Source organism: Onychostoma macrolepis, chromosome 13, assembly GCF_012432095.1.
Source record: "Onychostoma macrolepis isolate SWU-2019 chromosome 13, ASM1243209v1, whole genome shotgun sequence".
Classification (NCBI taxonomy): domain Eukaryota; kingdom Metazoa; phylum Chordata; class Actinopteri; order Cypriniformes; family Cyprinidae; genus Onychostoma; species Onychostoma macrolepis.
Window position 1 is genome coordinate 13102021 of NC_081167.1, and position 27576 is coordinate 13129596.

The 27576-nt window shown below is 37.2% G+C and overlaps 4 protein-coding genes across 10 annotated transcripts; 2 read left to right on the forward strand and 2 right to left on the reverse strand.

The window, feature by feature from the left end:
• Positions 1-559: 559 nt before the first annotated feature.
• On the reverse strand, positions 560-3275 carry prdx3 (peroxiredoxin 3). Its single transcript, XM_058796833.1, has 7 exons — positions 3117-3275; positions 2462-2579; positions 2241-2382; positions 1749-1884; positions 1448-1551; positions 1147-1312; positions 560-797 (listed from the first exon to the last, which is right to left on the reverse strand). The coding sequence occupies exons 1-7, from the start codon at positions 3150-3152 to the stop codon at positions 747-749; spliced, it is 753 nt and encodes a 250-aa protein (XP_058652816.1). The 5' UTR covers positions 3153-3275; the 3' UTR covers positions 560-746.
• Positions 3276-3414: 139 nt separating this feature from the next.
• Positions 3415-7800, forward strand: sfxn4 (sideroflexin 4). 2 transcript variants are annotated; one of them, XM_058796832.1, is made up of 14 exons: positions 3415-4080; positions 4201-4252; positions 4449-4511; positions 4617-4643; positions 5046-5100; positions 5238-5263; positions 5397-5450; positions 5530-5592; positions 5697-5765; positions 6201-6291; positions 6440-6555; positions 6638-6723; positions 6807-6924; positions 7077-7800. In XM_058796832.1, the coding sequence occupies exons 1-14, from the start codon at positions 4073-4075 to the stop codon at positions 7152-7154; spliced, it is 906 nt and encodes a 301-aa protein (XP_058652815.1). In that variant the 5' UTR covers positions 3415-4072; the 3' UTR covers positions 7155-7800. The 2 variants fall into 2 exon arrangements, with proteins under 2 accessions (XP_058652815.1, XP_058652814.1); XM_058796831.1 differs by having other exon boundaries at positions 3710-4080; positions 4187-4252.
• Positions 7331-15214, reverse strand: dennd10 (DENN domain containing 10). Of its 5 annotated transcripts, none has more exons than XM_058796825.1 (9): positions 12399-12860; positions 11447-11643; positions 10789-10868; positions 10491-10639; positions 10156-10267; positions 9162-9262; positions 8979-9086; positions 8807-8901; positions 7331-8662 (listed from the first exon to the last, which is right to left on the reverse strand). In XM_058796825.1, exons 1-9 carry the CDS (start codon positions 12436-12438, stop codon positions 8495-8497), a joined length of 1050 nt encoding a protein of 349 aa, XP_058652808.1. In that variant the 5' UTR covers positions 12439-12860; the 3' UTR covers positions 7331-8494. The 5 variants fall into 5 exon arrangements, with proteins under 5 accessions (XP_058652808.1, XP_058652811.1, XP_058652812.1 ...); XM_058796828.1 differs by lacking the exon at positions 12399-12860 and adding an exon at positions 11200-11261 and having other exon boundaries at positions 11447-12384; XM_058796829.1 differs by lacking the exons at positions 11447-11643; positions 12399-12860 and adding an exon at positions 15084-15214.
• Positions 15143-27389, forward strand: eif3s10 (eukaryotic translation initiation factor 3, subunit 10 (theta)). 2 transcript variants are annotated; one of them, XM_058796822.1, is made up of 22 exons: positions 15143-15282; positions 15993-16183; positions 16637-16773; positions 17059-17222; positions 17411-17610; positions 18969-19177; positions 19349-19520; positions 19620-19724; positions 20060-20158; positions 20269-20385; positions 20553-20738; positions 20826-21173; positions 21308-21412; positions 21570-21683; positions 21983-22105; positions 22254-22407; positions 22549-22730; positions 24147-24226; positions 24330-24865; positions 25319-25451; positions 26025-26191; positions 26775-27389. In XM_058796822.1, exons 1-22 carry the CDS (start codon positions 15234-15236, stop codon positions 26960-26962), a joined length of 3759 nt encoding a protein of 1252 aa, XP_058652805.1. In that variant the 5' UTR covers positions 15143-15233; the 3' UTR covers positions 26963-27389. The 2 variants fall into 2 exon arrangements, with proteins under 2 accessions (XP_058652805.1, XP_058652806.1); XM_058796823.1 differs by having other exon boundaries at positions 24330-24850.
• The last annotated feature ends 187 nt before the right edge of the window (positions 27390-27576 follow it).

The following is a 27576-nucleotide window of genomic DNA, read 5'->3' on the forward strand; positions in this document are numbered from 1 at the left end:
GTTTAAAAAAATTGATTTCTGGTTCTTCATGTCATGTTCCATGTGAAGTCTAAAGAGACATTTTAAACAATATTAACTTGCTGTAAAAAGGAGAAAAAAGAAATAAACATTGTTTTTGAGGTTATGTAGGCATGGTTTATATATGAAGGAAAAGTTGTCATAATTAAAACTTCTGCCCAAGGACAGCTGAGTACTTGATGGGAACTACAAGAATTACACACGAATCGGTATGTAATTGATTGCACTTTTCAGTAGAATAAACAAATGGTGTGATGGCAGCTTCATCTGTCTTTAACATATTACGTGTGTTTGTCAAAATAACTTGTAATATGATGACAGCCTTGGTTAAGAATCGGTCTCTACACCATTGTACCTTTCAGCAGATAACCCTCAAATTTACTTCAACCTCTTTACTACAAAAGGCACATTTTTAAGCTGCTGTGCTTACAAATTATTTGACCTCACAATCTTTAATCAAAATGTCAAACATTCTTTGCTTGTGTCGAAGAGTGAAGCACTTTGAATTGAAAGCATCTGCTATGGCAAAGAGACAAATCCATGACGGTGCAGTTTTTATTTGGACAGCATAACAAATACATATATCAAAACAGATTCCGCTCTCTAATAACTGCCAACATACTGATACATGAAGTCTATAAATAATTTATTCTGGATATGGATTATGGGCTTGCTTCATTTAAGTGCTAAGATCTGCGTGATCTGTCAGTACCAGTAGTTTTGAGTTTTCAGTTGACCTTCTCAAAGTATTCCTTTGAGCCATCTGGAGTTGGCTTAATCTGAAACAAACAGAAAAGGCAATTACATAAATGCAAAGCCAAAACATCAACAAACCCTTACATTCCGCATCTATGGCCATGACAGATTTACTAAGTTCACTGCTGGCCAAATACTACCAATTCACAACAACTGAAACCTAAAGCTGCGGTCACTAGACTTGGAGAATGCAAAATGTCTATGGACAAAGCATAGCGAAATTTACATGATTTGCATTTGTGTTTCTGGTTTCCCACATTCGCATACATATGAATGGAAGTCAATTGAACGGAAAACGTATGGTGACTAGCCCCTTACAGTTTATAAAGAGTGCACAGGTTTATAATACTAGTAAAAAGAGTAAATACTCACTGTGGGTGATTTTGGGGTCCAGCTGGCGGGACAGACTTCACCGTGGGTCTCCACGAATTGGAAGGCCTTGACCAGACGGAGGGTTTCCTCAACAGAGCGTCCAACCGGCAAGTCATTTACACTCATGTGTCGGATCACTCCATTTGGATCAATAATGAAAAGACCCCTATATTTTGAAACATCATTTAGTGATGCACACATTCCTCCTGAAAACCAAATTATTCAGTCTAACAATGCATGAAAACATAGGAACTAGAACTTATAGGAACTTCTTTGTAAAAGTGCAGCAACTTCATGTTACCTTAAAGCAATTCCAGGACCCTCCAGCAGGACCCCATAGTCCCGGGACACTTGCTTTGTGAGGTCAGCCAACAGGGGAATGTGGATTTTCCCTAATCCTCCACTCTACAGATAAACCAGAGTTTAGTTGGTGAGCTTAAGATTTGCTATGAATTAGGCATTTCTGTTGCTAGTTTCCCAATAACCTGATCCTACTTAGAGAACTGAGAATGTGTTGAATGTTTAACATGTAATGTGTTTAATGTGCATTTTAACTGTTTAGCTGCAATGTGTACTTGGCCTTTTCAAAGTAAAGTATAAACCTTTCTCGGGGTGTTGGTCCAGGCCAGGTGGGTAAAGTGAGAGTCCACAGACACACCAATTACATCACAGTTTATATCACGAAACTCATTGGCCTTGTCACTGAAAGCGATGATCTCTGTGGGGCAAACAAATGTGCTGCCAAGTAGGAAGAAATTAAGAAGCATTAAAAAAAAGTAAATAATTTACAATAATTAAATATTCATTTAGAAATATAATTAAAATGGGGATAAAATTTATATTTATTTGAATGTTATAGCTATAATAAGGCAATCTTAAGCATGGGTGCATGCTGCATTTCCACAATTCAGATGAGAGTTTGTCTCAGATTTTCCAAGTTATTTTTAGAATTATCAGGGTTCTATATTGAACTTTACTTAAATACTTTAAAATACAACTAAATAGTATGCATCAAGCTGTAGATTCAGTAGTACAAAAAATAATAAATTGTACATGTGCAAACTTAGGAAGAAAATGAAAAAGTGTATGCTTACAAATCTAGTGGGTAAAAGAAAAGGACAAGGTATTTGCCCTTGAAATCTTCTAGGCTGATCTCCTTGAACTCTCCATTGAGGACAGCAGTGCCTTTGAAGTGAGGGGCTGGCTGAGTGACCGCTGGGGCCCACCTAGCAGTGCCTAATATTTACAAACACGCATGATTGATTAGTAAAGATATTAGATTTAATTAAAGGCAGAAATCTAACTACTGACTTACTGATTGAGAAGCAAGCTTTTTGCGCAGCAATGCAAGCAAGGGGTTTTGGAGCCCTTATCACTGATGCTCCATTGTGAGGGACCAAGACTTTCACTCCATTAACTGCAGCTCTTCTTGCCTTTTGTGAAAAGGAGGGACATGCATGAAAAGTCGTTACAAAAGTTGATTATCATTGTTCAACAGAGAGCACCATGGCCTTGCACCATGTGTACACTTTAAAATATCTAAAAGCTATACAGGCTCACAGAATAAGAGGTACATTCCACGAATGCTGTACACTTGATTGCTATTTAAAGCGATTCACAAATGTTTTGTAGTGAGATTATACATGTTTCATATACATTTACCTAACATAAACTGGCTACTTTTTATTTACATTTATTAAAATACATTAAACATTAATTTATTATCATTTATTGATTCAAAAAATATATATGCGCAACAATTGTTTATGCACTGGTAATTAGTTATTCGACAGTGGACGTTATATAAGCAGTTTAAAGGTTAAACACCGTGAAACGTATCTGCTAACTAAACGATGACTAACAGAATCAAACTAAATCACATTTGCACCGAAATGCAAATCAACACTTATTCCTCGTAATAATCGTCCGCAGCAGAAGTGCTACTATCGCTACTGCTAAATGAAACTTACAGAAGTCCCGAGAAGTCTCCCGATGGTGGCTGCCATCTTGCCAATGTGCTCAATGCAATCCAATTGCAATCCGCAAACAAAAGTACTTTGAGCATCAAAGCTGCGCACTCATTTTGCATTAGTTGCGCAGCGCGCGCACACACACCTACATGCAATTTTGCACGTTTTAAAAAAAAAAATCATATTTCATACATTAGGTTTTTATAGCTCATGTGATATAATGAGAATATGGAGCTTATTCGAGGAGGAAAAAACACGTTAATTTACAGCAAAAATATGCAGCTGCTGTTATTTATATAAGATTAAAAAGGACACAAGTACCACGACCTGAAAGAGGACATTTTTAGAATTATACTAAAAGGCATTTTAACTATCAATCAGAGGGCAGAGGGCATGCAGTAGATTGTGCGCAACAGGCAAAGTTTGATCATGTTGATAATTTAAAGTCCTTAGAAATGCATGTATCAAATCAGATACAGTAGGGTTAATTATCTACATTCTAAGCAAATAATTATTTATTAATTCTCCTAACTCATACTCGATTAACAAAGCAGGGCTATATTTCATATTTCTATGCATTTTTTGATACATAACAATGCAATGTGCAACATACAGCACTATTCATGATTAGTTTCAGAAATATGGTATGGATTGATTTAAAGGTAAATTTGGTTCAAGTATCAAGACGGCCTGGAATGTAACTGGATGGGCGGTAATGCACTTATAAGTCTGCGATCCGCCGTAAAGCTAGAAAAAGAAGAAGAATGTAACTGGATAACGTCTGAGCACGTGACATGCGGAAGCGTCGCAGGCTCGCAGCTGAGCTCAAGCAGGTCTCATTGGCGTGACCTGCACAAGTTAATCTTTTTGTAAGCAACAAAAAATGAATTGGTAATGATTGTATATCCTTCGTTGAAAAGCTAGAATGGACCCCAACTTACAGTACTGGCAAAGCAATGGACAGGTACTTGTGTGTCTTTGCGTACTCGGTAAAAATCACGTTTTTATTAATTTGTCTTAATGAAAATGATATCAGCGACAAATAAATGAATAAATTTACAATGTTGTAGTCGTTTCTAAGCAGACTGCGTCTCTGGTTCAAAATCCTCGACCCCAGTTCTGTGTTGTCATCCCAGGTGAGTTGCTGTATCATGCATCGCTCCATCTGTAACGTTACATTAATATCATGAATCGGCCCAGTACAGCCTTCTATGTAAACCTATATTAACAGTATCACGTGCACTATACAGAATGAAACGAACGTTGAGATATTTGTTTCTTGCTTATAACATTAAAAATTGACAACAAAAGACCCAATATTTTTTTCCTTAGGCTGAAATTGAGCAGGCCAGGACACTTCTTCAGAATGAGGGACATACACAAAGAAAGGAAAAAGTAGGCTGCTTAATATGTTTAGCATTTATTTGTGTGTTCATTTAACTTTGCTTACTTTAGTACCAATTTGAAAACTTGACAGTGTTCCTTTATTTCTCTCTCTAGGTGGCTAATGCCTGGTTACTGTCTCTTGTAAGTTTTTATGAATTTACATTTTTCAAGTGAGCATGACAAACAATGTGTAGATATCACTGATTCTTTGGACATGGCGCAAAATAGGCTACAGAACTAAAAAAATAAATTATTTTGGATTACTTTGTTCACTGTGTTTTACTGTAGTCTCCTGCGTCTTCCATTGTCTCACAAATAAATTTATAATTGTGTAGTTTTAATTATCTAAATGTAAATAGATTCAGATGAAACATATGTGTAATAGCAGGTAAAAGTGTGGGATGTGTCTGTTCCATCTCAATCATTGACATGTTGGTTAAAGGTGTGAGCTGTGACTTGGCTGTCCAAATGTGGTTTGAAGACAGTTTGATTTTGCACTAAACTAAATCATTAACATTTTTTGTCATTAATTTTTTTTTTTAGTCATCTGTCCATCCTGATACTGGAGGTGTAATCTCACTATTGTTTCGTTCTCAAGGTACAGTAACAAACTTGAAGGTTTGTGTCATTTATGCAGTTGAGGTATTGCTCCATTTATGTGAAACAATTTGCATTCATGTGAACTGAAAATGTTATTTTGGCCATCTGATGACACATCTGCTTTTTTGTTTTCAGTCTTCCTACCTATATCTGCTCCCTTGGTGAGTTCAAAAATTCAAATAGTCCATAGATTATGCTTACAATGTGAAGCAATGCATTGAGAGTTGAAAATGTACATTTGGAAGACTGTATATAATCTGAAATGAAAGATACCATCTGTTTTTATTTCTACAGGTTGTTGCAAGTTTACTCCCCCACAAAGGCATTAAACCTGCATTGTTCTGGCAAGTAAGTACATTCTACATTTATGTCTTCATTTATGTCTTTTCTTGTCAGCTAACAATTTTTGTAACAATTTTTGCTGTAGTTTTTGCTTCAGACATACTGTGCAGGATTCAACCATGCTAACAGAAATGCAACAGCAACTAAGGTAAACAGTAGTTTTCTTAAATTAAATTTAAATGATATAAAATACCGATCTTCGTGTAACTTGGCAGACTATTTTAACCACAGTTCTTCCACTTTTTTGCTTAGGACAACAAAACGTCGATGAAGCAGTCCATTCTTATTGTTGGAACAGTTGCCTACTCAACATTTGCAGGGGTAAGAGAGATTTTTGTCACAGTACTGGCTTCTGTGTCAATAAAACGTTTTCCTCTGATTTTATGTTTGGTGTATTGTTGACATACTGTTCAGCAGGTGTGAGAATCTCATGAAACCTGTCAAGATTCAAAGTTCATGTCCGGGTCATGTTACACCTCTGACATAAAAAGAAAGAAACAAGCGATTGTTAATCTTAAAGAAATTAAATCCTAATTTAAGACCATTCAGATGTGTATTCAAAATAATAATGCAAGATAATACACGTAACTGACAATTAGCTACACATTTTCTCCAAATTATCATTATCACAATGCAAAAAAAATTCATTTTAATGAATGTTTTGGTGGGAAAATACAAAAATTTAATTACATTTAAATATTAAAATATTATATAGAATTTGGGGTGAAGTGCGACCTAAATATACTCTCCTTTCAGGCTCTTCCTCAGATTATACTCAAGCGTTTAAGTCTCATCGGTGCCGTGGTTGAGACCTTCTCTAGATCGTTGTTACCTATTCCTCTCTCAGGTAAGAACACCAGAAAACAAATGCACACAATACACCTTCAGTAGAGTCTGTTCATACGGAGTACTCAATTTCATACATATTCCGGTCTATAGTGCCCTCTAAGGTTATAATACCATCGAAACGTTTTGAAGCAAACGTGGTTTTCTAGCCTGTCTAGGTGCATTCAGTGTAATGGTGGTGAGAAGTGAAGAGGCCGATAATGGAATACGAGTGTTTGATTCTAACGGAAATGCTGTTGGAGTCTCGAAGGCAGCTGGTTCTAAGGTGAGACTGCAATAAAACCTTATGCCACCAAAGCTGCTTATCTTTAAACTGTTTAAATATGTATTCTTTGTGTTGGTCACAGGCCATAAAGGAAACGGCCCTCTCAAGAGCGGCTCTCTTTGGCACCACTGCAGCTGTTCCCACTTTACTGCTGGCTCTCCTTAAAAGGTACAAGTCAAAACAATTTGACTTTCGTTTTACTTAAAAGTTTTGATAGTGTGAGCATGTGAAATCTGCTGTCAATGTTTCAGGGCAAAGTTTGTCCAAAGGAACCCAATGATAATCGCTCCTGTTCGGCACATCAGTACTGCCATTATTTTTGGCCTGATGATTCCTGTGTCCTTCAGTCTTTTTCCACAGTTTGGCAAGGTAACACACATTCATAACAAACCAGATTGTCATACTTTATCATTTTAATTTCGGAAATGCATTCATCAATTCTGAATGTTATCATCAAAAATCACATTATCCATCACCAATAGATGAGCATGATTCAGATCCAACCTATTATTTATTTGCAGATAAAGAAGGAGAGTTTAGAAGAGGATTTCCAGTCACTTGACAGTAACGGGGAACTGTTTTACCACAGAGGACTGTAACTTTACTATTTGACACTGAAAACAAAGTGTATTAAAGTCCAGTGCATTTCAACAACATTTCAAAAAGGTGGTTACTTTAAGATTTAAAAGCATGCTCTATTTTCTCAAAAGGGTTTTTGAGCTACTAATCAATGCTGTAATAATACTGAATAATGAAAGGAAGAAGTACAACTGTATGGTTTTGATTTCATATTCATTTAATAGCTGCATTTCGGGCTAAAAAGGGTTTTAAACACTGCACTGAAGTGGATTTGGCCAAATCATGCTAATAACACTGTTAGTGTCAATAAAATTCCTGTTGCCACTCACATGCACATTTTTTTATATTTAATGGTCACATATATATTTAACAAAGTATCTGAGGAAACAGCATTTTATGACTATGTAAAGGATGAAGACAGTGTTTAAGAAATCAGAGAAGTACAGTTTGAGCATCCTCTTTTTTTCAGAATACATTGCACACATATGATCAGAATATCTTCTATGATCTGTTTAGGCACAAAGGATAGCCCTTGATACCAAGGGGTTGTCAAATTAATAAGATGAATAAACAAAAATGTATAAAGTAATGCCATAATCAATTCAAGCAATCATTAAGTGCAATCACTGGAATTGCAAAATGTGGGAATAAAGTTCTCTAACATGGGGAATGTCTTTTGTCATTTGAACATATAATGATAAAAAGATTTCTTACATGAATGGACATACAGGTTGTTAATTAACATCATAACTTTAAGATGAGGTTTGGGCACTCAATAGTGAAGTAAAACTGGTTTCAGTGATTAATTTCTTTACATTCTGAATTTAATGGGACCCTTCAATAGAGAAACTATTTTATTTTTCATTGAACAACACAGTATTATTATTTTACGGCATAATAAAAGTCTTTTAGTTAGGTATGAACTAGGCAACCATCAGCCCTTTCACACTGATGTGCAATTATTAAATTTTATAAAAGTTCAAAGAGCATGCCAAATTAAGGTTATGAACAACTTAAGATACCTCAGGAATGTTTGCAGAGATGGCATATAAATCCAAGTGTTACCAAAAGGTTTGATTATGAATTATTTATCTCAAACCTGTTATCACATAGAAATGTTACATTGATTCAACATAATTACACTCATGAGGTGTAGCTATCATGTTATAGCGATATTTCATATCTTTATAAGAAATATAAATTTGTTCTTATATGATATTCGCACTGTTCACAACCCCTGAAATTACACACAGATTCTTGCAAATGTTACAATTCATTGTGTGATTGACAATGAATGGTAAGTTCCTCTCCGATCGGTTACTGTGTGAGGCATGCCAGTTGGCCGGGATGCACTGATTGGTCAGATCTTCAGGAGTTGCTCAGCTGCAGCTAAGTGGAAGAGGAAGTTTTCAGTCGCTGGAGGGTAGTGCCGCTGCTTCAGAGTCTCCAAAGTCAATTTAGAGTTCTCGGCTTCATCAACAAGAGACATCAGGTTACTGAGGATCTCCTTAGTTTTTCCTGAAATATCCTGGAAACAGATTTAAAAAGGGGCTGGATTAAAACCACAGGACTTCTAAGTCTTGGTAAATTGAAATGCTTTTAATGTAGGTCGTGTCGTGCTAAAGCAGTATTTTGTCATTGCTGAGATTTTCGACCGTGTTCTTACTCGTACCTTAATAACCTGTGCATCTGTGCAATCAGTGTCCTCTGCAGCCTGGACAATGAAGTTGCCGATCTCTTTATGGAGTTTTCCCATAGCCATTGCCTCTGAAAACAAACTACAGTGAGATATGATGACTTGCATATCCCCATCCCAATTCTACCCAGTCAACTGGATCTCTCACCTTTGGCATTTTGTGACACAGTGATTTCACTGTCTGAAAGATTAACGTACACATCAAACAGATCTGATCTGTCTCTGACTTCAGGATCGACAAACCCTGCAACATACCCTACAGAGAAAGAACATGGAAATTCAGATAAGTAGCAGCAAGTGCTAGTTTTTACGGAGAAGAAATTCTCCATACCTGTACACAGCTTGAGGTTTTCCAGCTCATTATCGTCCAGGTGAACAAAAGGATGGAGGATGGACCAGTCTTTTCTATGCCATACCAATCCAGGAAGAGCTCTGGTTTTAAAAAGAAAAAACACTGTTACCACAAACTTTTTAGTGTGCGACCATTATCATATACAATCCTGTTCAAAAGTGTGGGGTCAGTAATATTATTTATTTATGAGGAAATTAATACTTTTATTCAGCAAGGATGCATTAAATTGATCAAAAGTGACAAATACATTTAAATACAGTAGTTACAAATTTTTATAATTGAATTGAAAAATATAACGAATGTGAAAAATATTTTTAAATAAGTAAATGTGAATTTTTTTTCCTATTGAAAAATATAACTAAAATAAATGAGAAATATTTTAAACAATATAACTGAAATAAATGTGAAATAAACAGTTTTTTCCCTATTCTATTCTATTTTTTAAGTTTCTATTCATCAAAGAATCCTGAACAAATTTAGCAGTGTTGCCACAAACATATTAAGCAGCACAACTGCTTTCAACATTCATGATAATATTTCTTTCAGCACACTGAAGACTGGAGTAAAGGCTGTTGAAAATTCAGCTTTGCCATCACAGGAATACATCTCATTTTAAAACATAATGAAATGGAAAACAGTTATTTTAAAATGTAATAATATTTCATAACGGTAATGTTTATAGTGTATTTTTGATCAAATAAATGCAGCCTTGGTGAGCATAAGAAACACAAACTGCAACACTAACCATAACCACAAACTGCTAAACATAACCACAAACACCTCCTGATATTTTTAAAAGCAACAAAGGACATACTGTTTGCAACATATTTTAATTCCTCAATCTGACATATTTCTGGTTTGGATTAATGAATATTTATGAATCATGCACAATGAGACCACGAATATAAATTAAGAAAGTAAACATCAGCCCATTTTGCTTCCATGTCAACTAAATGATCATTTCCGTGGTTACCTTGTGACCTCCAGCAGCGCCTCAATCCGTGGGTGATAGACCACTACTCTTTTTTTCAACATTAGTGCTGTGTAAAGGATGATGGTCTCCATACCAAATTGTGACACAACATCTACAATAAAGATTAAACATCTTAAGTAAATTTGCATACAGTACATAGATTTTCTTTTACAGAATCAAGACACGTTATTGGAGGATTTCTAAAATAACAATCATAAAGCCAATTGGAGCAAATGGCCATGGTATCAAAAGTATGTGATTAGATTATTTGAGCTGCTCAGTTCTTGCTGTGGTTAGTATGTAGTGCTTGTTCATTTTAAGGGTTCACCCCTAACCTTTTAAAGATCCAGCCAGGTAGGCCTTCCTGACATCGTAATCTTTGATAAGGAAGGAGCCGTTCTCATCACTCTGGCATATCCCTTTGGTCAGAACCGCAATGTAGCATTCCATCATCTTCACAGGACTTCCATGTTTGATATACGTCCTGAACGAAAACAATGATGCAGATGCAACATCACAAACATACAAAAACTTAGTGTACATCCTTAGAAATGGTGTGATGACAAACAAAAGATGCTTACTGAAAGAAACCGATTTGTGAAACTACATGGTTAGTACTTAAATGAAACATACCTGCACAGAACTCTACTGAATGCAGCATATTTTTCAGGGTTGAAGTCCTTAGCTGTGATAACTACTGAGAAATGTGTCACCTTTGAATCAAATTGAACAGTCAGTTAGCAAGCTGGCATGATTTTTAAAGGAAACAAACAGTCGTTAAGGATGTAAATCTAAGAAAGAAATATTTTCAGTTTATTTTATTTTAAGTCATTTTGGGGCCTCCTGGTTGAGCACCACTGGATTATAGGAATAGTTGACTCATTCATTAACAATCTGTCATTGATGCGCCAAATTAGACCACACACACAAATGTGAATGAGAAACAATGAATAATGATTTAGATTTCTGTCTTCTCCTCACATGAAACTGATGTATGGACTAGTGTTATGATGCTTTTTGTCACTTTTTAGAGCTTTACTGCACCTGGTCACCAATCACTTTCATCATATGGAAAAGTGCAGTGTCAACATTCTGATAAACTTCTCCTTTTGTGTTCCACAGAAGACAGTCAGACACGTTTGGAGCGAGATAAAGACGAGTAAATGAGCAAAAAACAATCACATTATCAAAATTTTCATTTTTGTCGAACTATTCCTGTAGTATCATTATTCGAGCACAGCTTTGTAAGCTTTCAGGATGGTAGTGGAGTCCTAAACATGAAGTTTTGTACCTTTTTAAGCGCAGTTGGCTCCTGAACCTCGACAGTGGTGATGTAGTACCAGGTTCGGCAGTACTGTCCAAACACAAATGTGTGCAGCACCTGATTGTTCAACGGCAAGCAACATTTTCTCAACAGAACCTCTCGCAGATCAGCACTGATGGAAGGATAACACCAAACCCAAAGCGTGTCTGCATTTACATCTTTCTCTGCATAAGGGGGACGAATGCAATTACTGACAAAATAATAATTATTCTGCAATTAAAGAGATTTTAGATTCTGTCGTGAGGCCTTCTGCAGACCACAAAATGAAATGTTAGACAGAATGCTAGTAAGGACTGAAAGTCTCAGTCACCATTGACTTTCACTGCATCTTTTTCCACACGATGAAGGTAAATGGTGACTGACAAATAGTGCTGTCACTCTGTCTAACTTCCCCTTGTGTGTTCAACAGAAAGAAAATCATACAGTTTTGGAAAAATATAAGGAGTAAATGATTACAAAATTTGGTCACACTTTATATTAGGTGGCCTTAACTACTATGTACTTACATCAAAAAATAAGTTCAATGTACTTATTGTGTTCATACTGTATTGCAAAACACTTTTGCTGCTATTGAGGTGGGATACGAGTAGGTTAGAGACAGGTTTGGTGGTATATGTAGGTTTAAGGGTGGGTTAAGGTGTAATGGATGAGTCAACAGTGTAATTATAAATGTAATTACAGATATTAATTACAGATGTAATTACATATAGGTATTATTAAAAATATAAGTACAATGTAAAAGCATGTATGTAGGCAATAAGTGCATTGTACCAAATTATTAATTTAAATGTAAGTACATAGTAGTTAAGGCCACCTAATATAAAGTGGGACCCAAAATGTATATTTTTGGCTTAACTATCGCTTTAATACATAAAATATTCTAATAATAAAAGATATTTTCGCGGTATTTTAATCTTACCAATTAGTCCAAGACTTAGCATCATCTCAGATGTAGCCATATTCCATTCCTTAACACGTTAATCTGTTTCTAGCACTTCAATAATTTCTGAACCATTTATGTTTACAGTTTGGAAAGCACATGCACGTGTCAGCGCGAACAGACACAACCCATTGTCAAATATGCCGAGACAGATTATCCAGAAAACGATTATAGTGTCAAAATCTACAGTTCTTCTTGCAAAATAGATGTTTAAGGGTTAAATCCAGGAACAGTTTTCTCATGTAAGCCAAGCGTTACCAATTATCAAATAGTTTCTAGCATATCAGTGCATGTGAGCTAGCTGTTGAGTTGCAGTAATTCCTCCGAGTACGTGTATTAAAGGAAAAAATAGAGAGGAGAACGACAAACCCATAAAACGAAAACTTATCATAAACAGTAGGAATCCACTACTGGTCAAGTGATCAACACGCTTCTTCCGGGTTTCTCTACCTTCAACTAAAATATCCAACGACATACTGACATCTAGTGTGTTGGTGCGATTAAGGTTTTTTTTAAACCTTAATTAAACCTATCTTAATAACAAACAACAACAATAAACAAAAATGTATTAAAAAATAACAAACTTACAAATAATTAAACCAAAAAATAAAAGCATATTCTAACATAAATAAATGAATATTAAATGAATCTTATTAATTTAATCAACAGCCTATAAGTATAGGCTAAGTTTTAAGGCAAGTTACTTTAAGGACTTCAATCTTGGAGCAACTTTTCTACATTTGTGTAAATAAAACTCACCTACACACAAAAAAACCCCTAAAAATAGGGCACAATATACTGTATAATTTGAAGTAATTTTTCCGTATTTGTTTTTTACAGGTTTTTTACCAGTATTTTGAATTTTACACTTCATTGCATTGTGTTTTAGAGTTAACAGAAATGTTCGTAAAAATGAATGGATATGTCATGTGTAATGAGCTGCCAGTAGGCTACTTTTTCTGTTATTTTACAGATTTATTTTTTACAGTGTATAATCAAAACATTTTTCCTTTTTTTTTTTCATAAAACCACTGAACTTATTCAAACATTATTCATATTCAACCATTCATGCCTTCTGTCTCCAGTGCACTTAACAAAGTTGATTTTCCTGAGTTTCAGCATCTTTTTTTGACAAAACGTACAAACAATGTTATCCTAATTAAACATTCATCTCAAGATATTTTCAAAAATGTATCAGTGTTTGTATAATAAAAATCAGGAAAACGGTTTGGAACAATATGAGGGACAATAATGACAGAATTTTTATTTTTGGGTGCACAATCTCTAACCTAGATTATGCTGCTAATGCTTAGATAATAATTGTCCACAGAATAATTTTCATGAATGACTAATGATTACAATATGTCTGCATGTTAGGGGAGAGTGGGGTAAGTTGACCCATCCCCCTTTATCTTGCCAACTGCACACTTGTGTCATGTGACCATGTATTTTGGAATCACACATCATTTCTGCAAGACTGTGAAAAATGGAGAAACACATGGGAGGAGTGGAAGGCACCCATTTACTTTAAAAACAGTTTTTGGCTTGTCAAAGTAAAATTGTAGCATAACAATTGTAATAGCTGTTACATCAAAGCAATTTATCCAGGTTTAAAAATATTTATGATGCATATAGGCCTAGGTGATCTGGCAACATATAAAACCACGCAAATCATTTAGCGAAATATTAGCCTGAATTGGTAAGCTACCTAGTTTTTTCCAAAATTCCAGCTATGAGGCAAAGTGAGCCAAATGCTGTGGGGTAAGTTGAGCCATCACTTTATCTCACCCCAGCATAAGGCACTGAAGTTAACTGAAATTTCTTAAGTATAAACAGGTATTTTAATGTGATATTATGCAACTGGTTTAGTTTATCATATATATATATATATATATATATATGTACAGTATATATAGATATTATTTTTAGTTTATTTGATAGGGACACTGTACAAGTGCACAAAATCCTGCTCTGAGAACCAGACAAACTCTCTGTTTAGTCTGTTTTTGGGAAGGTTAAAACTTTGGCGTTCAACATATTGTTTTAGAAATGAAAACAATTAAAGATTGAACTTCATTTGATTGGTTTTATTTTGTTTAAGTTAGCTTTAAGAAAAGAAATATGACTGTTTGTAAAATGAAATTTGATTATTAAGTCAGTTTTTAAAAGAGGTAAATTATCTTTAAAATTCCACATGGGATTGAATCAGATCGAGTCAGATGGTAAGTTTTCACCCAGATGGTCCATCTTACTTGCCCGCTGACTCGGGTCAACTTACCCCTAAAATTGAGCCACAGGAACATTTTTTAAGCCATAATTTTTTAGAATGCTTTGTCATAGATACATTATGATAATTTAAAATGATAGAAAGCATCCTGAAATCACTTTAAATAAGTTACTGGCTCAACTTACCCCACAGCATTTGGCTCACATTGTACTTCTGCCTCATTTTCCCTCATCTTGAGGACCAAATAAGTAAAAAATGGCTCATCTTACCCCACTCTCCCCTTTAGGGTTTTTTGTATCCTATAGCTAATGTCTGAGAAAAAAAATTATTGAAAGGTCAAATAATAAGGCCAGCCATAACATAAGAAATAAATTTGTTCAATTTAAAAAATATATATTATTATGTCTTTGCATGTCAGGGAGGAAGCGTGTACATACGGGAACTCTGGTCTTCCTCGCCGGCGCAGTTCACGTGCGCTAGCTAGTCCTTTCTTGCTTGCGCGGCGAGAAGTCACGGCGCGGATGGACAGGCAGAGTCAATAAAACAGCCTCGACTATCTGAAAACTGCCTGCTAGCAAGCCATAACAATGCCAGCCTATTTCCAGAGACCGGAGAACGCTCTTAAGCGGGCAAACGGTGGGTGAATGTTGTAGGTGGTCGTCTCTTAGGCTGTTGTCTTGGGTCTAGCTGCTAGCTCTATATGGCGCGTGCTGGAGTAGCCATGTTCCGCGCAGGCCGGATGTCACAGCTGCTGGGCCTGTGTGTCATGTATGATGCAGCGTTTTAAGTCTCCTTTATTACTGCATCGTATATTTATCTTCTTAGCGTACTTAAAGAAAGACCATGATTGTAAATAAAATGTAAATATTTTACATAATTGGTAAAAGAACAAAGATAGAGACCGTTTTTGTTAATGCTACCATGCGTGTTAGCAAGCTTTTCTATTCCGCTAGCTTAGCAATGACAAGTTACGCTATCGAAGCTTAAATATTAATTAACAGTACACACTAAGAAAATCCTTAAAACTATAGCACCATTACTTGTTCGTGAATGTAAAGCAAATACGTTGTTATTTGGAAAAAATAATAAACAAAACGTAAGTGGAATAGCAGCACTGCGCACTTGCCACAGGTTTAGCCTACACGATTTCTTTTCTATGTTCATACAATATTATAGCCAGCTGTAAACGACCTGTTTGTGTTGAAAGTGGTATTTGATAAAATACTGCAGCAAGATCATGAAACATTTTTCAGTGAATCAATCCCATCTGGATACTGTATATGTCATAAATAAACTAATACCCAAAAGTCTGGTGGTCATGACAGTCTTTCTGTTTATTTTCTCAGAGTTTCTTGAAGTTGGTAAAAAGCAGCCAGCTTTGGATGTGCTCTACGATGTCATCAAGAGCAAAAAACATCGAACATGGCAGAAGATACACGAGCCTATCATGCTCAAGTACCTGGAGCTCTGCGTGGATCTGCGCAAGAGCCACTTGGCAAAGGAGGGACTGTATCAGTACAAAAACATCTGTCAACAGGTTTGAGACCATTTTATTGTTGCTATTTATTTATTATTCCTCGAATGTTTTGACCTTGCAGTGTTTAATGAAAATGTCATAAAATGACAGACTGCTCTCTGGTGACATTTGCAGGACTTCTCCAATCATTTAGTCCACTTAAAGCAATTTAGAATGCAATGCTTACATCTCAAAATCCGATCAACAACTGATGCATAGAACCCAGCCTATATTTTTTCTTTTTCAATAATCCGTTACACTCGGATGAATGTCGCAATATGAAAGAAAAGATCTGTTGCTACTTCTGTTTCATGCCGACTTTAAGGTTTGGTCATTTGTGTCATAGTGCTTTTAGGTTATTTTTATACAATATTTGCAGTCATAGTGAATTTTTATTGTAGAATTGACCTCAGTTCAATTGTAAGTTCTGTCCTTCTCATGAAATTACTGACTGCTCCTCTTCTCATGCTTCAGGTGAATATCAAATCTCTGGAGGATGTGGTCCGTGCTTACCTGAAACTTGCAGAGGAGAAGACTGAGACTGCAAAAGAGGAGTCTCAGCAGATGGTGCTGGACATTGAGGATCTGGACAACATTCAGACCCCAGAGAGGTACAGGAAGCTAAAGGCCCACGCAGTTCCCTCCTACTGATGTCTAGATAGTTTTTTTTTTTTTTTTTTGTTTGTTGTCGTTGTTGGTGTAATTCATTTTGTCTAATTTCAGAATTTCACTACATTTCGCTTCATGCAAACAGGACATGTTCAATTTCTATTGTTTTTAGTATTCATTAGGAACCTGCAAAAACATCCAGCCTCAAGTGAATTTTGAAGGGAGTGGTTCTGTCTAGATAATTGTGTTCCATAAAAGATTATCTGTTTATTTTCTGTGATCTTCAGTGTTCTGTTGAGTGCCGTTAGTGGTGAAGACACTCAAGACCGCACTGACAGACTTCTTCTCACGCCTTGGGTCAAGTTCTTGTGGGAGTCGTACCGCCAGTGCCTGGACTTGCTAAGGAATAACTCCAAAGTGGAGCGCCTTTACCATGACATTGCTCAGCAAGGTCAGTGTAAACCTCATATAACACAAAAACATTTGCTTGTGGGACTTTTAGTATAGGGTACAGATAAGGGTTTATTGGTAGAATTAGTAGAGCATTGCATTATATATCGCATGTTATATGATACCAAAAATGTAAATTCCTTTGGTTGTGCGCAAATTTCTAACAAAAATGTAAATTTTCTCTCACAGCGTTTAAGTTTTGCCTGCAGTACACTCGTAAAGCAGAGTTCCGTAAGCTGTGTGACAACCTGCGAATGCACCTGGGACAGATCCAACGACATCACAACCAGAGCACTGCCATCAACCTGAACAATCCTGAGAGCCAGTCCATGCACCTCGAGACACGTCTGGTCCAGCTGGACAGCGCTATTAGCATGGAGCTGTGGCAGGTCTCTGTGCTTCATACTTGGCACCAATGTTCAATAGACTATATAAATATATTTATTATATAACATAAATATATTTATACTCAGTTGAGTTTAGTTTCCATTTATGCTGCAACTTTCAACCGTTTTACAGTGCAAAAGAGAGTGCTTTCCATGCAAACAAAGAACAAAACTGTATTGATTACTAGGGCTGCCCCTAATAGTCGACTAACCGTTAGTCGACCAGAAGAGGCTTAGTCGATCAAAATTTCATTAGTTCGCTTAATTGCAGAAAAAAAAAAATCCACAGGAAGTGGCGAAGTCACGTAGTCCGTGACGGACAGATCATTAACAGCTGGTCTATGTGGTAATTACAGTACATCGGTCAGGACATCCAAATGTTCGTTTCGTTCATCGACCTCAAATGTGGCTTATCATCTGAAACATGTAAGTAGCAGCAACATTACATGGCCGCTTCCTCTAACATTAACCTTGAAAAATGTGTGCTATTGAAGTTTTTGTGCGGCGTGTGGAAGCTGAATAGTAGCGCACTCACTGCATGAGTTATTTTGGAAGCGCCGGTGCGATCATTTGAATTCAGCTTAAAATACTCCATTTTTGCTCATACAAATAAGAGTAATACATCTTTCAAATCTGTGAAAGGTCTACTTTTATTTGTGTGCACTCACAATAACAACAAAACATTGTGCTTTTGTAAAGTGATAGTGCGCTTTCTGACGTCTAGGTCTCTGTGAACTTGAACTCCGTGTTTGCCTCACAGACATGAAAAATATGTAGAAAATGTCTGCTTTCAAATGAACCAATTCAAATGGAAAACAAATATTTTATTATATAATATAATCTTTATGAAATATGCACGTCCACTGTGGAAATGACGAGTCAGTGTCATCGATTTGCAACCAAAAATACAGAAAACACTTCTCAATGAATTATTATAATGTTAAGGCAGTCTTCTTGCTGTTTTTTTCCTGAGGCATTCATAATTATTACTTCTGCGGGTGCGCTTTGGCAAGCTTTGTGTGTGCTTTAGCGCTGATAAGCTATAGACAATTAAAGGCTCATTATTATGAATTATATGGTTTATTAATATAAACATGCGATTAGTCGACTAATTGCTTAAAATTAATGATTACTAGTAGATCAGAAGAATCTTTAGTCGAGGGCAGCCCTATTGATTACAGAAAAAGATCAATTAAAAAAAATACAATTATGGGATTCATATTAGTTGGGATTCATTTGTGAGAAAAAAACTATGACGTCCTATCTTTTTGCACTAGAGATTTTTTGTTTGTTATATGTTGTGCAAGCAAGAATGATTTGCTGATTATACTGGTTGCTTACATTCTTTTTAATCCACACAGGAAGCATTCAAAGCAGTTGAAGATATCCATGGATTGTTTGCCCTCTCGAAGAAGCCCCCTAAACCCCAGCTTATGGCCAACTACTACAATAAGGTGTCCACTGTATTCTGGAAGTCTGGCAATGCCTTATTCCATGCCTGCACCCTACACAGACTCTATCACCTCTCCCGGGAAATGCGCAAGAACCTCACCCAAGAAGAGATGCAGAGGTGAGCATTAAATAAGAGCAAACATCAGATTGAACGAGGGTTATTTGTTTGTTTTTGAATGATTAATGGAATAATTTTGCTGTCATTTTACAGTAGTTAGCCATTTATTGAACTACTAATTCGTTTGAGACTTGCTTCAAAGTGTTGTTGTGTTTAATTCCTTTCATTCAGAATGTCCACTCGAGTGCTGTTGGCCACTTTGTCTATTCCCATCACCCCTGAGCGCACTGATATTGCTCGTCTGTTGGACATGGATGGCATCATTGTAGAGAAACACCGCAGACTGGCTACTTTACTTGGCCTTCAGTCTCCACCCACCCGCCAGAGTCTCATCAACGACATGGTAATAGCCATTCTGTCCAATAGTCATTTTTGTAATCCCTTACATTTTTAGTTTATTGAAAAATATTGAGAACCTTCTTGGGTATTATTTTTGTCATAGGTGAGGTTCAACCTGCTTCAGTATGTTGTTCCTGAAGTCAAAGAGGTCTACAACTGGTTGGAGGTGGACTTCCACCCTCTTAAACTTTGTGGAAGAGTGACTAAGGTGAATGGCACTTGATTTATTAGTTACATTAGAATTACATTATGTGACTGTTATGTCTGATTCAGTCAGAGTTTTTCCTCTGAGCTTATAAGAATCATGTATATATCCACAATAAAATAATAGAAACTTTCACCCATGCTGTACTCTTTAACCATTAGAACTCAGAATTTTTTTTTAAGCTACTGACTTTCATAAACCTAATTGTTGAGAAGAACGATGCACTTGTTAGATCATTCTGAAAGCAGTCTTCAATGTTACAATATTCTTGATGTCAACACACACATTAAAGACACAATATTCATGCTGTGTATGTGTTCTTGCTGCTGCTGTGATAGGTGCTGAACTGGGTGAGGGACCAAGCTGAGAAAGAATCAGACCTGCAACAGTATGTTCCTCACTTGCAGAACAACACCATCCTCAGACTGCTGCAACAGGTTGGCTTGATCATCTACCCCCAGGCGTCTAAAAATTACTTGGGGAATCTGTGCATGCTTCAATCTTCTGCAAATCTTCAAATTCTGTCTTCTGGGTTTTAATATTCCAGGTTGCTCAGATCTACCAGAGCATTGAGTTCAGCAGGTTGGCATCTCTGGTGCCATTTGTAGATGCTTTCCAACTGGAGCGCTCAATTGTAGATGCAGCACGGCACTGTGACCTACAGGTATAGCAAAGAAGAAACAAAAAACATTTTACTCATCAAATGTTGGTGTATATCTTCCACACATAGTCTCTAAATCAAGCATCTTAGTAGTTAATTACATGGTCAAGGAGAATTTCCAAATTGTCCAAAATGTTATAGTGACTTAAACTTTGTGTATTTACCCAAAGGTGCGCATTGATCATACATCTCGAACACTGAGTTTTGGCTCCGATCTGAACTATTCTACTAAAGAGGATTCTCCAGTAGGTCCGTTCCTACAGAACATGCCCTCTGAACAAATACGGAATCAGCTCACTGCCATGTCATCCTCCTTGGCTAAAGCCATCCAAGTCATCAAGCCTGCCTCCATACTGGTAAGACAACTGCAAAGTTTAATCGATTATCTCCCCTGCTGGCCAGTGTTATTTCAGTTTCATTATCAACTGTAACTTTGCCCACAGCAAGAACATGAGGAGCAGAGTCAGCAGGCCATCACAGCCTACCTGAAGAATGCCCGCAAAGAGCATCAGCGCATCCTCGCTCGCCGACAAACGATTGAGGAACGCAAAGAGCGTCTGGAGAGCCTTAACATCCAGAGGGAGAAAGAGGAGCTGGAGCAACGGGAGGCAGAGCTTCAGAAGGTGCGCAAGGCCGAGGAGGAGCGTCTTAGACAGGAGGCAAAAGAACGAGAAAAGGAGCGCATCATGCAAGAACACGAGCAAATCAAAAAGAAGACCGTGCGTGAGCGACTGGAGCAGATCAAGAAGACTGAGCTGGGAGCCAAGGCCTTCAAAGACATTGATATTGAGGTACTGAGTTTGTCAGGGAGGTGGCTATTTAGGACACACCAGACTTTTATTGGCGAAGTTACCTGGGAAAATGAAATATAGACTGCATTATCAGTTGAAAAGGTTTATTTTTAATTATTTATTTTATGTTTTAGGATCTGGAGGAGCTGGACCCTGATTTCATCATGGCCAAACAGGTAGAACAACTAGAAAAAGAGAAGAAAGAACTTCAGGAGCGTCTGAAAAACCAGGAGAAGAAGGTAGAGCTTATATTACACATTCATGAAGTATTTTGTCATTGTAAATAAGTATGTTGGTAAACTGTTTTAGATGTCAGAGGATTAGGGTTAATTCTGTGCAGCTGAGTATAGGACATTGGAATATTACACTTGAGTGATACTATTATGCATATTCCAGATCGACTACTTTGAGAGAGCCAAGCGCCTTGAGGAGATTCCTCTGATCAAGAAAGCCTACGAGGAGCAGCGCATCAAAGACATGGAGTTATGGGAGCTGCAGGAGGAAGAGAGGGTAATAATCGCATACTACTTTTTGCACTTGTTAGAATTACATGTGATTTACTTTGCCCTCTGGTCCAATTTTAAATTTTTTTGCTAAAAAAGTCTCAAATCCCCCACGTACTTGAACATGCTTTAAACTACAGTTAAAGTGAAAGTATTTCTTGAGGCCCTACTTGTTCATTGTCTGGTTATAGTTTAATTCAGCAATTTATTAATACCTAAATGAGAGGGACATGTTGAATGATGTAATCATGCCATGTTGTTTATTGTAATTGAAGCTAAAGGTTGTTGTGCTTATCTGTTGCTCAGATCAGCAATATGAAGATGGAGCGTGAGAAGGCGCTGGAACACAAACAGAGAATGTCAAGGATGATGGAAGACAAGGAGAACTTCCTGTCCAAAGTTAAAGCTGCTCGAAGCTTCATTTATGAGGTAAATAAAACTTACATTTCAAGTGTCATTTATTCAATGAATGTTTTACAGATTATTTGCTTTCAGTAACTATTATAGATGAAGTCCTTGACGTTTAGGATGTTGATGTTCCTGGTAGCTAAGCTTTGAGCAATTCTCATGTACACAGGAAAAACTCAAGCAGTTCCAAGAACGTTTGGTTGAGGAGAGGAAGAAGCGTGTTGAGGAGAGAAAGAAGCAGCGTAAGGAGGACAGACGAAAGGCCTTCTATCTCCAAAAAGAAGAGGAGGCTCAGAGAATCCATGAGGAACAGCTCAAGAAAGGTTCTTATTGCTGTTCATTTATTCTTAGTTAACAGTGATTCGTTACAATGCTATTTTAGACATATTCATATTTTATTTGATGTGATTGTTTTGTTCACTGCTTTTCATTTTTGAATTGTTCATTGGTTTTGTGTGTTTTAGAGCGGGAAGATCGTGAACGCTTGGAACAGGAGCAAAGAGAGGAAGAAGAACGTGAATACCAGGAGCGCCTGCGTAAGCTGGAGGAACAGGAGAGAAAGCAGCGTGCCCGACAACTGGAAATTGAGGAGCGTGAACGCCGCAAGGAGGAGGAGAGGAGGGCACCAGAAGAAAAACCCACCAAGGTAACTCAAAAAAACCCTGTGGCAAATGTGCTTATATACCATACACTACTGTTCAAAAGTAATATTTATGAAAGAAGCCTCTTATGCTCACAAACCCTGGGTTTATTTGAAAAAAATACAGTAAAATATTATTACATTTTATGGTATTATATTTTAAAATGTAATTTATTCCTGTGACTGGGCAAAAAAAAAATCGATTTTTCAATGAATCGTTTTTTAATTTTTTTTTAAATTGACGTCGATTCGATATAGATTGTCAGAAGCCGCAGATCGATCTCTTCCAGTATTTATTTCAGCAAACATTTAACACAGGATCTGATTAACGTGAATTTTATCATTAGTCTTCTGCAGTAGATCACATTCTTATTTACCTTGTACGATGTTACAACAGAAAGCCTGTCATTCATGACACTTGCGGTATATTCGGCCTCTGCCATCTCACTATGTGATGACATGAACACACGAATATCCTCTCCAGCTGCTCTAAATCATTTCATTAGCATGTTACCGTTTAATTTGAGAACTATATCATATCACATACACAGCAGCTGCAAGTTCTTCACAGCAACCTGTCAAAATAAAGGTTTGGTTTAACGTGAAGAAACTGTGACAGAAATATATTACTATTGTGCAGTCTTAAGACTCAATGTAACAACAATACCACTACTACTAATAAATATTAATAACTTTTTTTAAAGGAATAATCACATTTGTTTTCTTTTCATTTTAACAGTAAACCTCTGTTGTGCAGCACTTTGTTTGCCAAAAATAAGTTTAATTTTCATTTGATTAGGATAAATTAAATTAATGTTTTATGCCTTCATTTGATTACTAGACAAATTAAGAAAAAACATTTTATAGGTCCCTATTATTTAAAAAAAAATAGGACCCTATACAATAAAGAATAGGTTTAAAATACAGGCCTGTGGCCTTAATTTCTTTTTATTAATTCACCATTTGTAAACTATATTCACTGAATGTAATTTAAAAAATTAAGAATCAGATCAGATCGAATCGAATTGAGAGCTTGCGAATCGGAATCGGGACATCTGAATTGATACCCAGCCCTACCCGTGACGGCTAAGCTGAGTATCTGTACCTGTTACTCAGGTCTTCAGTGTCATATGATCCTTCAGAAATCGTTCAAATGTGCTGATTTGAGCTGCTTAATATTTTTGTGGAATTTGTTTTTCTTCCAGGATTCTTTGAATAAAAAGTTTAAAAGAACAGCAGTTTTGTAACAATTATTTTGATCAATTTAATGCTCCCTTGGTGAAGAGTATTAATTTCTATAAAAATTAACACTTCAGAAAATGAACACTTCCATTTTAACCAGATAATGACTGCATACTGTTGTTCAGATATAAAATGGATATTGTTATTTCTTGGTCTAAATTTCAATTGTTTTCTTTCCAGGAGTGTGTTGAACGTGAAGAAGGGGGCTGGAGGAAGCGTGGTGAGGGCGATTCAGAACGGCGACGTCCTGTTGGTGACCGGTAAGAGTTTTCACTTTAATTGATAACCATATGTGCAAGGACAAAGATTATAAACAGATGCAGAGAATTACGATTCATTATCTTTTTTTTTTTTTCCTTCCAGGGACTGGCGTCAGGAGGGGCGTGAAGGCAATGAAGACAATGATCGAGAAGACCGTGACAATGAAACGCCCTTCCGGAAAGGAGGAGAAAGTTCTCGTCGTGGTGGTGCAGAAGACAGAGGACTCCGCCGTGGCTTTGATGATGAACGAGGTCCACGCCGAGGAGGTGATGATGACCATGTTCCCAGACGGGGCTTTGATGATGACCGTGCGCCCAGGAGGGCCTTTGAAGATGACCGAGGTCTTCGAAGAGGTGATGACGACCGTGGACCAAGGCGTGGAATGGACGATGACCGTGGCCCCAGACGAGGTGATGAAGACCGTGGCACAAGAAGAGCCTTTGATGACGACCGTGGACCCCGTAGAGTCATGGATGAACTTAGAGGGCCTCGACGTGGGGCAGATGATGACTGGGGCCCCAGAAGAGGAGGGGATGATGAGAGGGGAGGCCGCAGGGGTATGGATGATTCTGGCCCACGTCGTGGAGATGACCCTAGACCCTGGAAACCTCTTGGGAGACCAGGTTCGAGCTCATGTGGTACTTCTGTTTCTTTTCTTTTTTAGGGCATGTTGCATGTGTGTTAAAGAGTTCATATGACGAGGAATCAAATTTTCCTGTCACAAAGTAATGTGATGCAATCATCTGTTATTGAAACATGGGACAGTTTAAACCCACAGCTCGTTCTTAAGTGCAGCAAAGTGTCATTTCTTTGGAGAAATTTATTTGGTCTTAAAGGTACAACAGCAAAATAAAACCCTTGTTATTCCAGAGGTCAGAGAAAAGATGGTTGGGAAATAAGAGGTGAAAAAAGGAATTATAACTGTAGTTGTTGGAAATCATTCACTAATGTATGTGGACATTTGGCGGAAGCAAAAATATATATGGTATTTGATCAGTGGAAAGTTGGTTTGTGTTAACTATAGTCAGTTCAGTTGCCATTTTTCAATTGTCTTTTCAACTCATGTAATTACTCCATGTAACCTTTTGTAGGTGGATGGAGAGAGCGAGAGAAGGCTCGGGAAGAAAGCTGGGGGCCTCCTCGTGATACTGACCAAGATGATGGTGAGAATGAGGGAGATGACCATCATGAGGGAGATCGATTTAGAGATCGCCGCCCTCCCAGGTAAAATATAACAACTTTATCTAACAATTTACTCTATATGAAAAATACGAGTTTTGTCTGAAGGCTTTTCTGTTATGACAAATTTGAGCGCTTTGTGTTTCGAAGTAAAAACGTGACACTGTTGCATATTCTACAGGCTTGTGGTTTCAGAGCAGTTAAAATGCTGCTCATTCATGCCATGCAATTGCTTATGATGTACTTCTTAGAACAATGTTTACGTCATGATGTTTAGGATGTAATCTGTTGTAGATGGTTGTATTAGTGCATGTTTTGCTTCTTTTTGAATTAGCATCTGTAAGTAGTAATGAATATATATGCATTAATTTTTTCCCGGAACCTGCCTGAAATGCACATTTCAGAGTAGAATTACTGGCTATAGCATTATTTTTCAGAGAAACAGTTGTGTAAAAATAACATGTTTCCTAAATATCTACAAGCATATTGTTATTTTTTGGCTTTAGAAGAGTCAAAAACTTACATAAAGCACCTTTAAGATCCACCCATTTACTATTTGCTGGAAATCTAGGCTCATCCAGTTGGCATTAAGTTTAATGTGAATGTGTGCATGTGCAGGGAAGAAGGGGGTGGCTGGAGAAGAGGTGGTGCTGAGGAGCAGAGCAGTTGGCGTGACTCTCGTCGTGAAGACTTTGACCGTGGTGAACGCCGTGACATGAGGGACCGCAGAGATGACAGAGACCGCGACCGTGATCAGAGAGTCCCCCACAGAGACCACGAAGAAGGTTAGTCTCATGATCTGCCTTGCACATCTTTAATGCAGTCATAATATTTTCGCTCATTTAAGTATGCACATATGGAGCCTTTTGACAGATTTAATTAAAATGTACACTTGTTTGAGATGAAGGTACTGTATCAGTGGCCCAGATAAAGCTGTTTTATAGTGTGGGGTCATGAGTGAGTTAATAATAGAACTTATAACAGTAAATTTATTTACTGCTTTTTTTTTAAAGCACTTATCCAAAACTAAATCACAGACATGCATCTAACAAACCAAACTCAAGTTGCAACTACAAATGCACGATACCACAGCAGTCCAAAATGCCTCCAAACATAGCCATGCTGCTGCAAACACTTAGTTGCCACAAAGTCTAAAAATTGCAATAGAATCCAATAATGTTCAAGTTATTGATGTTTTTTTTTTTTTCTCAAACAAAACAAGATGAGCAGTTCTGGTTTAAAGTGGCATACATGACAGTAGGTGTTGGTATAAAGTCCAAGACCCTAGGACAAAGCTGAGCAAGTGAAATATGCTTGGGCTACCTTTTTAAGAGGTCAGTTTCTTATATCCTGTTTCTTAACTCAAAGGTGGTTCATGGCGTCGTGGTGGTGAAGACCGACGGGAAGAGCGCAAGGATGAAAGAGAGGCTCCTCCCAGACCCCGGGACCGTGATGGCGGTGAGAAGAGCACCTGGCGCTCTGACAAAGATAAGGAAATCCCGCGCCGGACCAAGAACGAGACGGATGATGATGGCTGGACCACTGTCCGCCGCTAAAGCATCAGAATTTTTTGCTTGATGTTGTATTAAGCCTTGATGTGTTCTCTAATCAGTACAGATCACTGCTGACATTAACATGAAATACATAAAGCTTTGCCATAGAATTACAACACTTGCAATTGGTTTTCAAACATGGCAATTTATATTTCATCCCTTTTTAAAAACTTACATTTGAAAAGTAGCTCATTCCTTTTTGTTATGCATGCTTGGAGGATTAAATTGGTCACACAAAATTAAGTAGATGTTTTTTTTCTTTGAGGTGCGGATGTTGTAGAACATGAACGTGTGGTGGTGAGGTTTTGAGATGAAATCATCAGGTTATCTTTACAGCTGTGTCCATGCTGTAGTTGCTGCTTGTGCTGTGGATGTATGCCCTCTAGAAATATGAAAAAAACTTTATTAATAAAGTCGTTTGCTCATTAAATGACCATAATTTCAGTTCTTATACAGGAAAGAACAATATCATGCTTTTTGTGTCAAATGAAACCGTCTGGAATAGTTATTTGAGTAGTCTTCAGACTCCTCAGTAGATGATTATTTTGCTCACTAGGGGTCACCAAAATCTCAGCAAGGTTTTCTGAAGCTTTAGACGTCTCTCTTCATAAATGAAC

Bases quoted from the DNA above. Each gene is read 5' to 3' on its own strand.
- prdx3 (XM_058796833.1), bottom strand. From the start codon at position 3,152: ATGGCAGCCACCATCGGGAGACTTCTCGGGACTTCT. The intron at 2,383-2,461 runs GTAAGTCAGTAG...TGTAAATATTAG, and splicing joins AAAAGCTTGCTTCTCAATCA to GCACTGCTAGGTGGGCCCCA. The intron at 1,885-2,240 runs GTAAGCATACAC...CCTACTTGGCAG, and splicing joins TTCTTTTACCCACTAGATTT to CACATTTGTTTGCCCCACAG.
- sfxn4 (XM_058796831.1), top strand. From the start codon at position 4,042: ATGGACCCCAACTTACAGTACTGGCAAAGCAATGGACAG. The intron at 6,292-6,439 runs GTAAGAACACCA...GTGGTTTTCTAG, and splicing joins GTTACCTATTCCTCTCTCAG to CCTGTCTAGGTGCATTCAGT. The intron at 6,556-6,637 runs GTGAGACTGCAA...TGTTGGTCACAG, and splicing joins CGAAGGCAGCTGGTTCTAAG to GCCATAAAGGAAACGGCCCT.
- dennd10 (XM_058796825.1), bottom strand. From the start codon at position 12,438: ATGGCTACATCTGAGATGATGCTAAGTCTTGGACTAATTG. The intron at 10,869-11,446 runs GTACAAAACTTC...TTTGATTCAAAG, and splicing joins AGCCAACTGCGCTTAAAAAG to GTGACACATTTCTCAGTAGT. The intron at 10,640-10,788 runs GTATGTTTCATT...GTTTTCGTTCAG, and splicing joins TTCAGTAGAGTTCTGTGCAG to GACGTATATCAAACATGGAA.
- eif3s10 (XM_058796822.1), top strand. From the start codon at position 15,234: ATGCCAGCCTATTTCCAGAGACCGGAGAACGCTCTTAAGCGGGCAAAC. The intron at 19,178-19,348 runs GTGAGCATTAAA...CCTTTCATTCAG, and splicing joins ACCCAAGAAGAGATGCAGAG to AATGTCCACTCGAGTGCTGT. The intron at 26,192-26,774 runs GTTAGTCTCATG...CTTAACTCAAAG, and splicing joins CCACAGAGACCACGAAGAAG to GTGGTTCATGGCGTCGTGGT.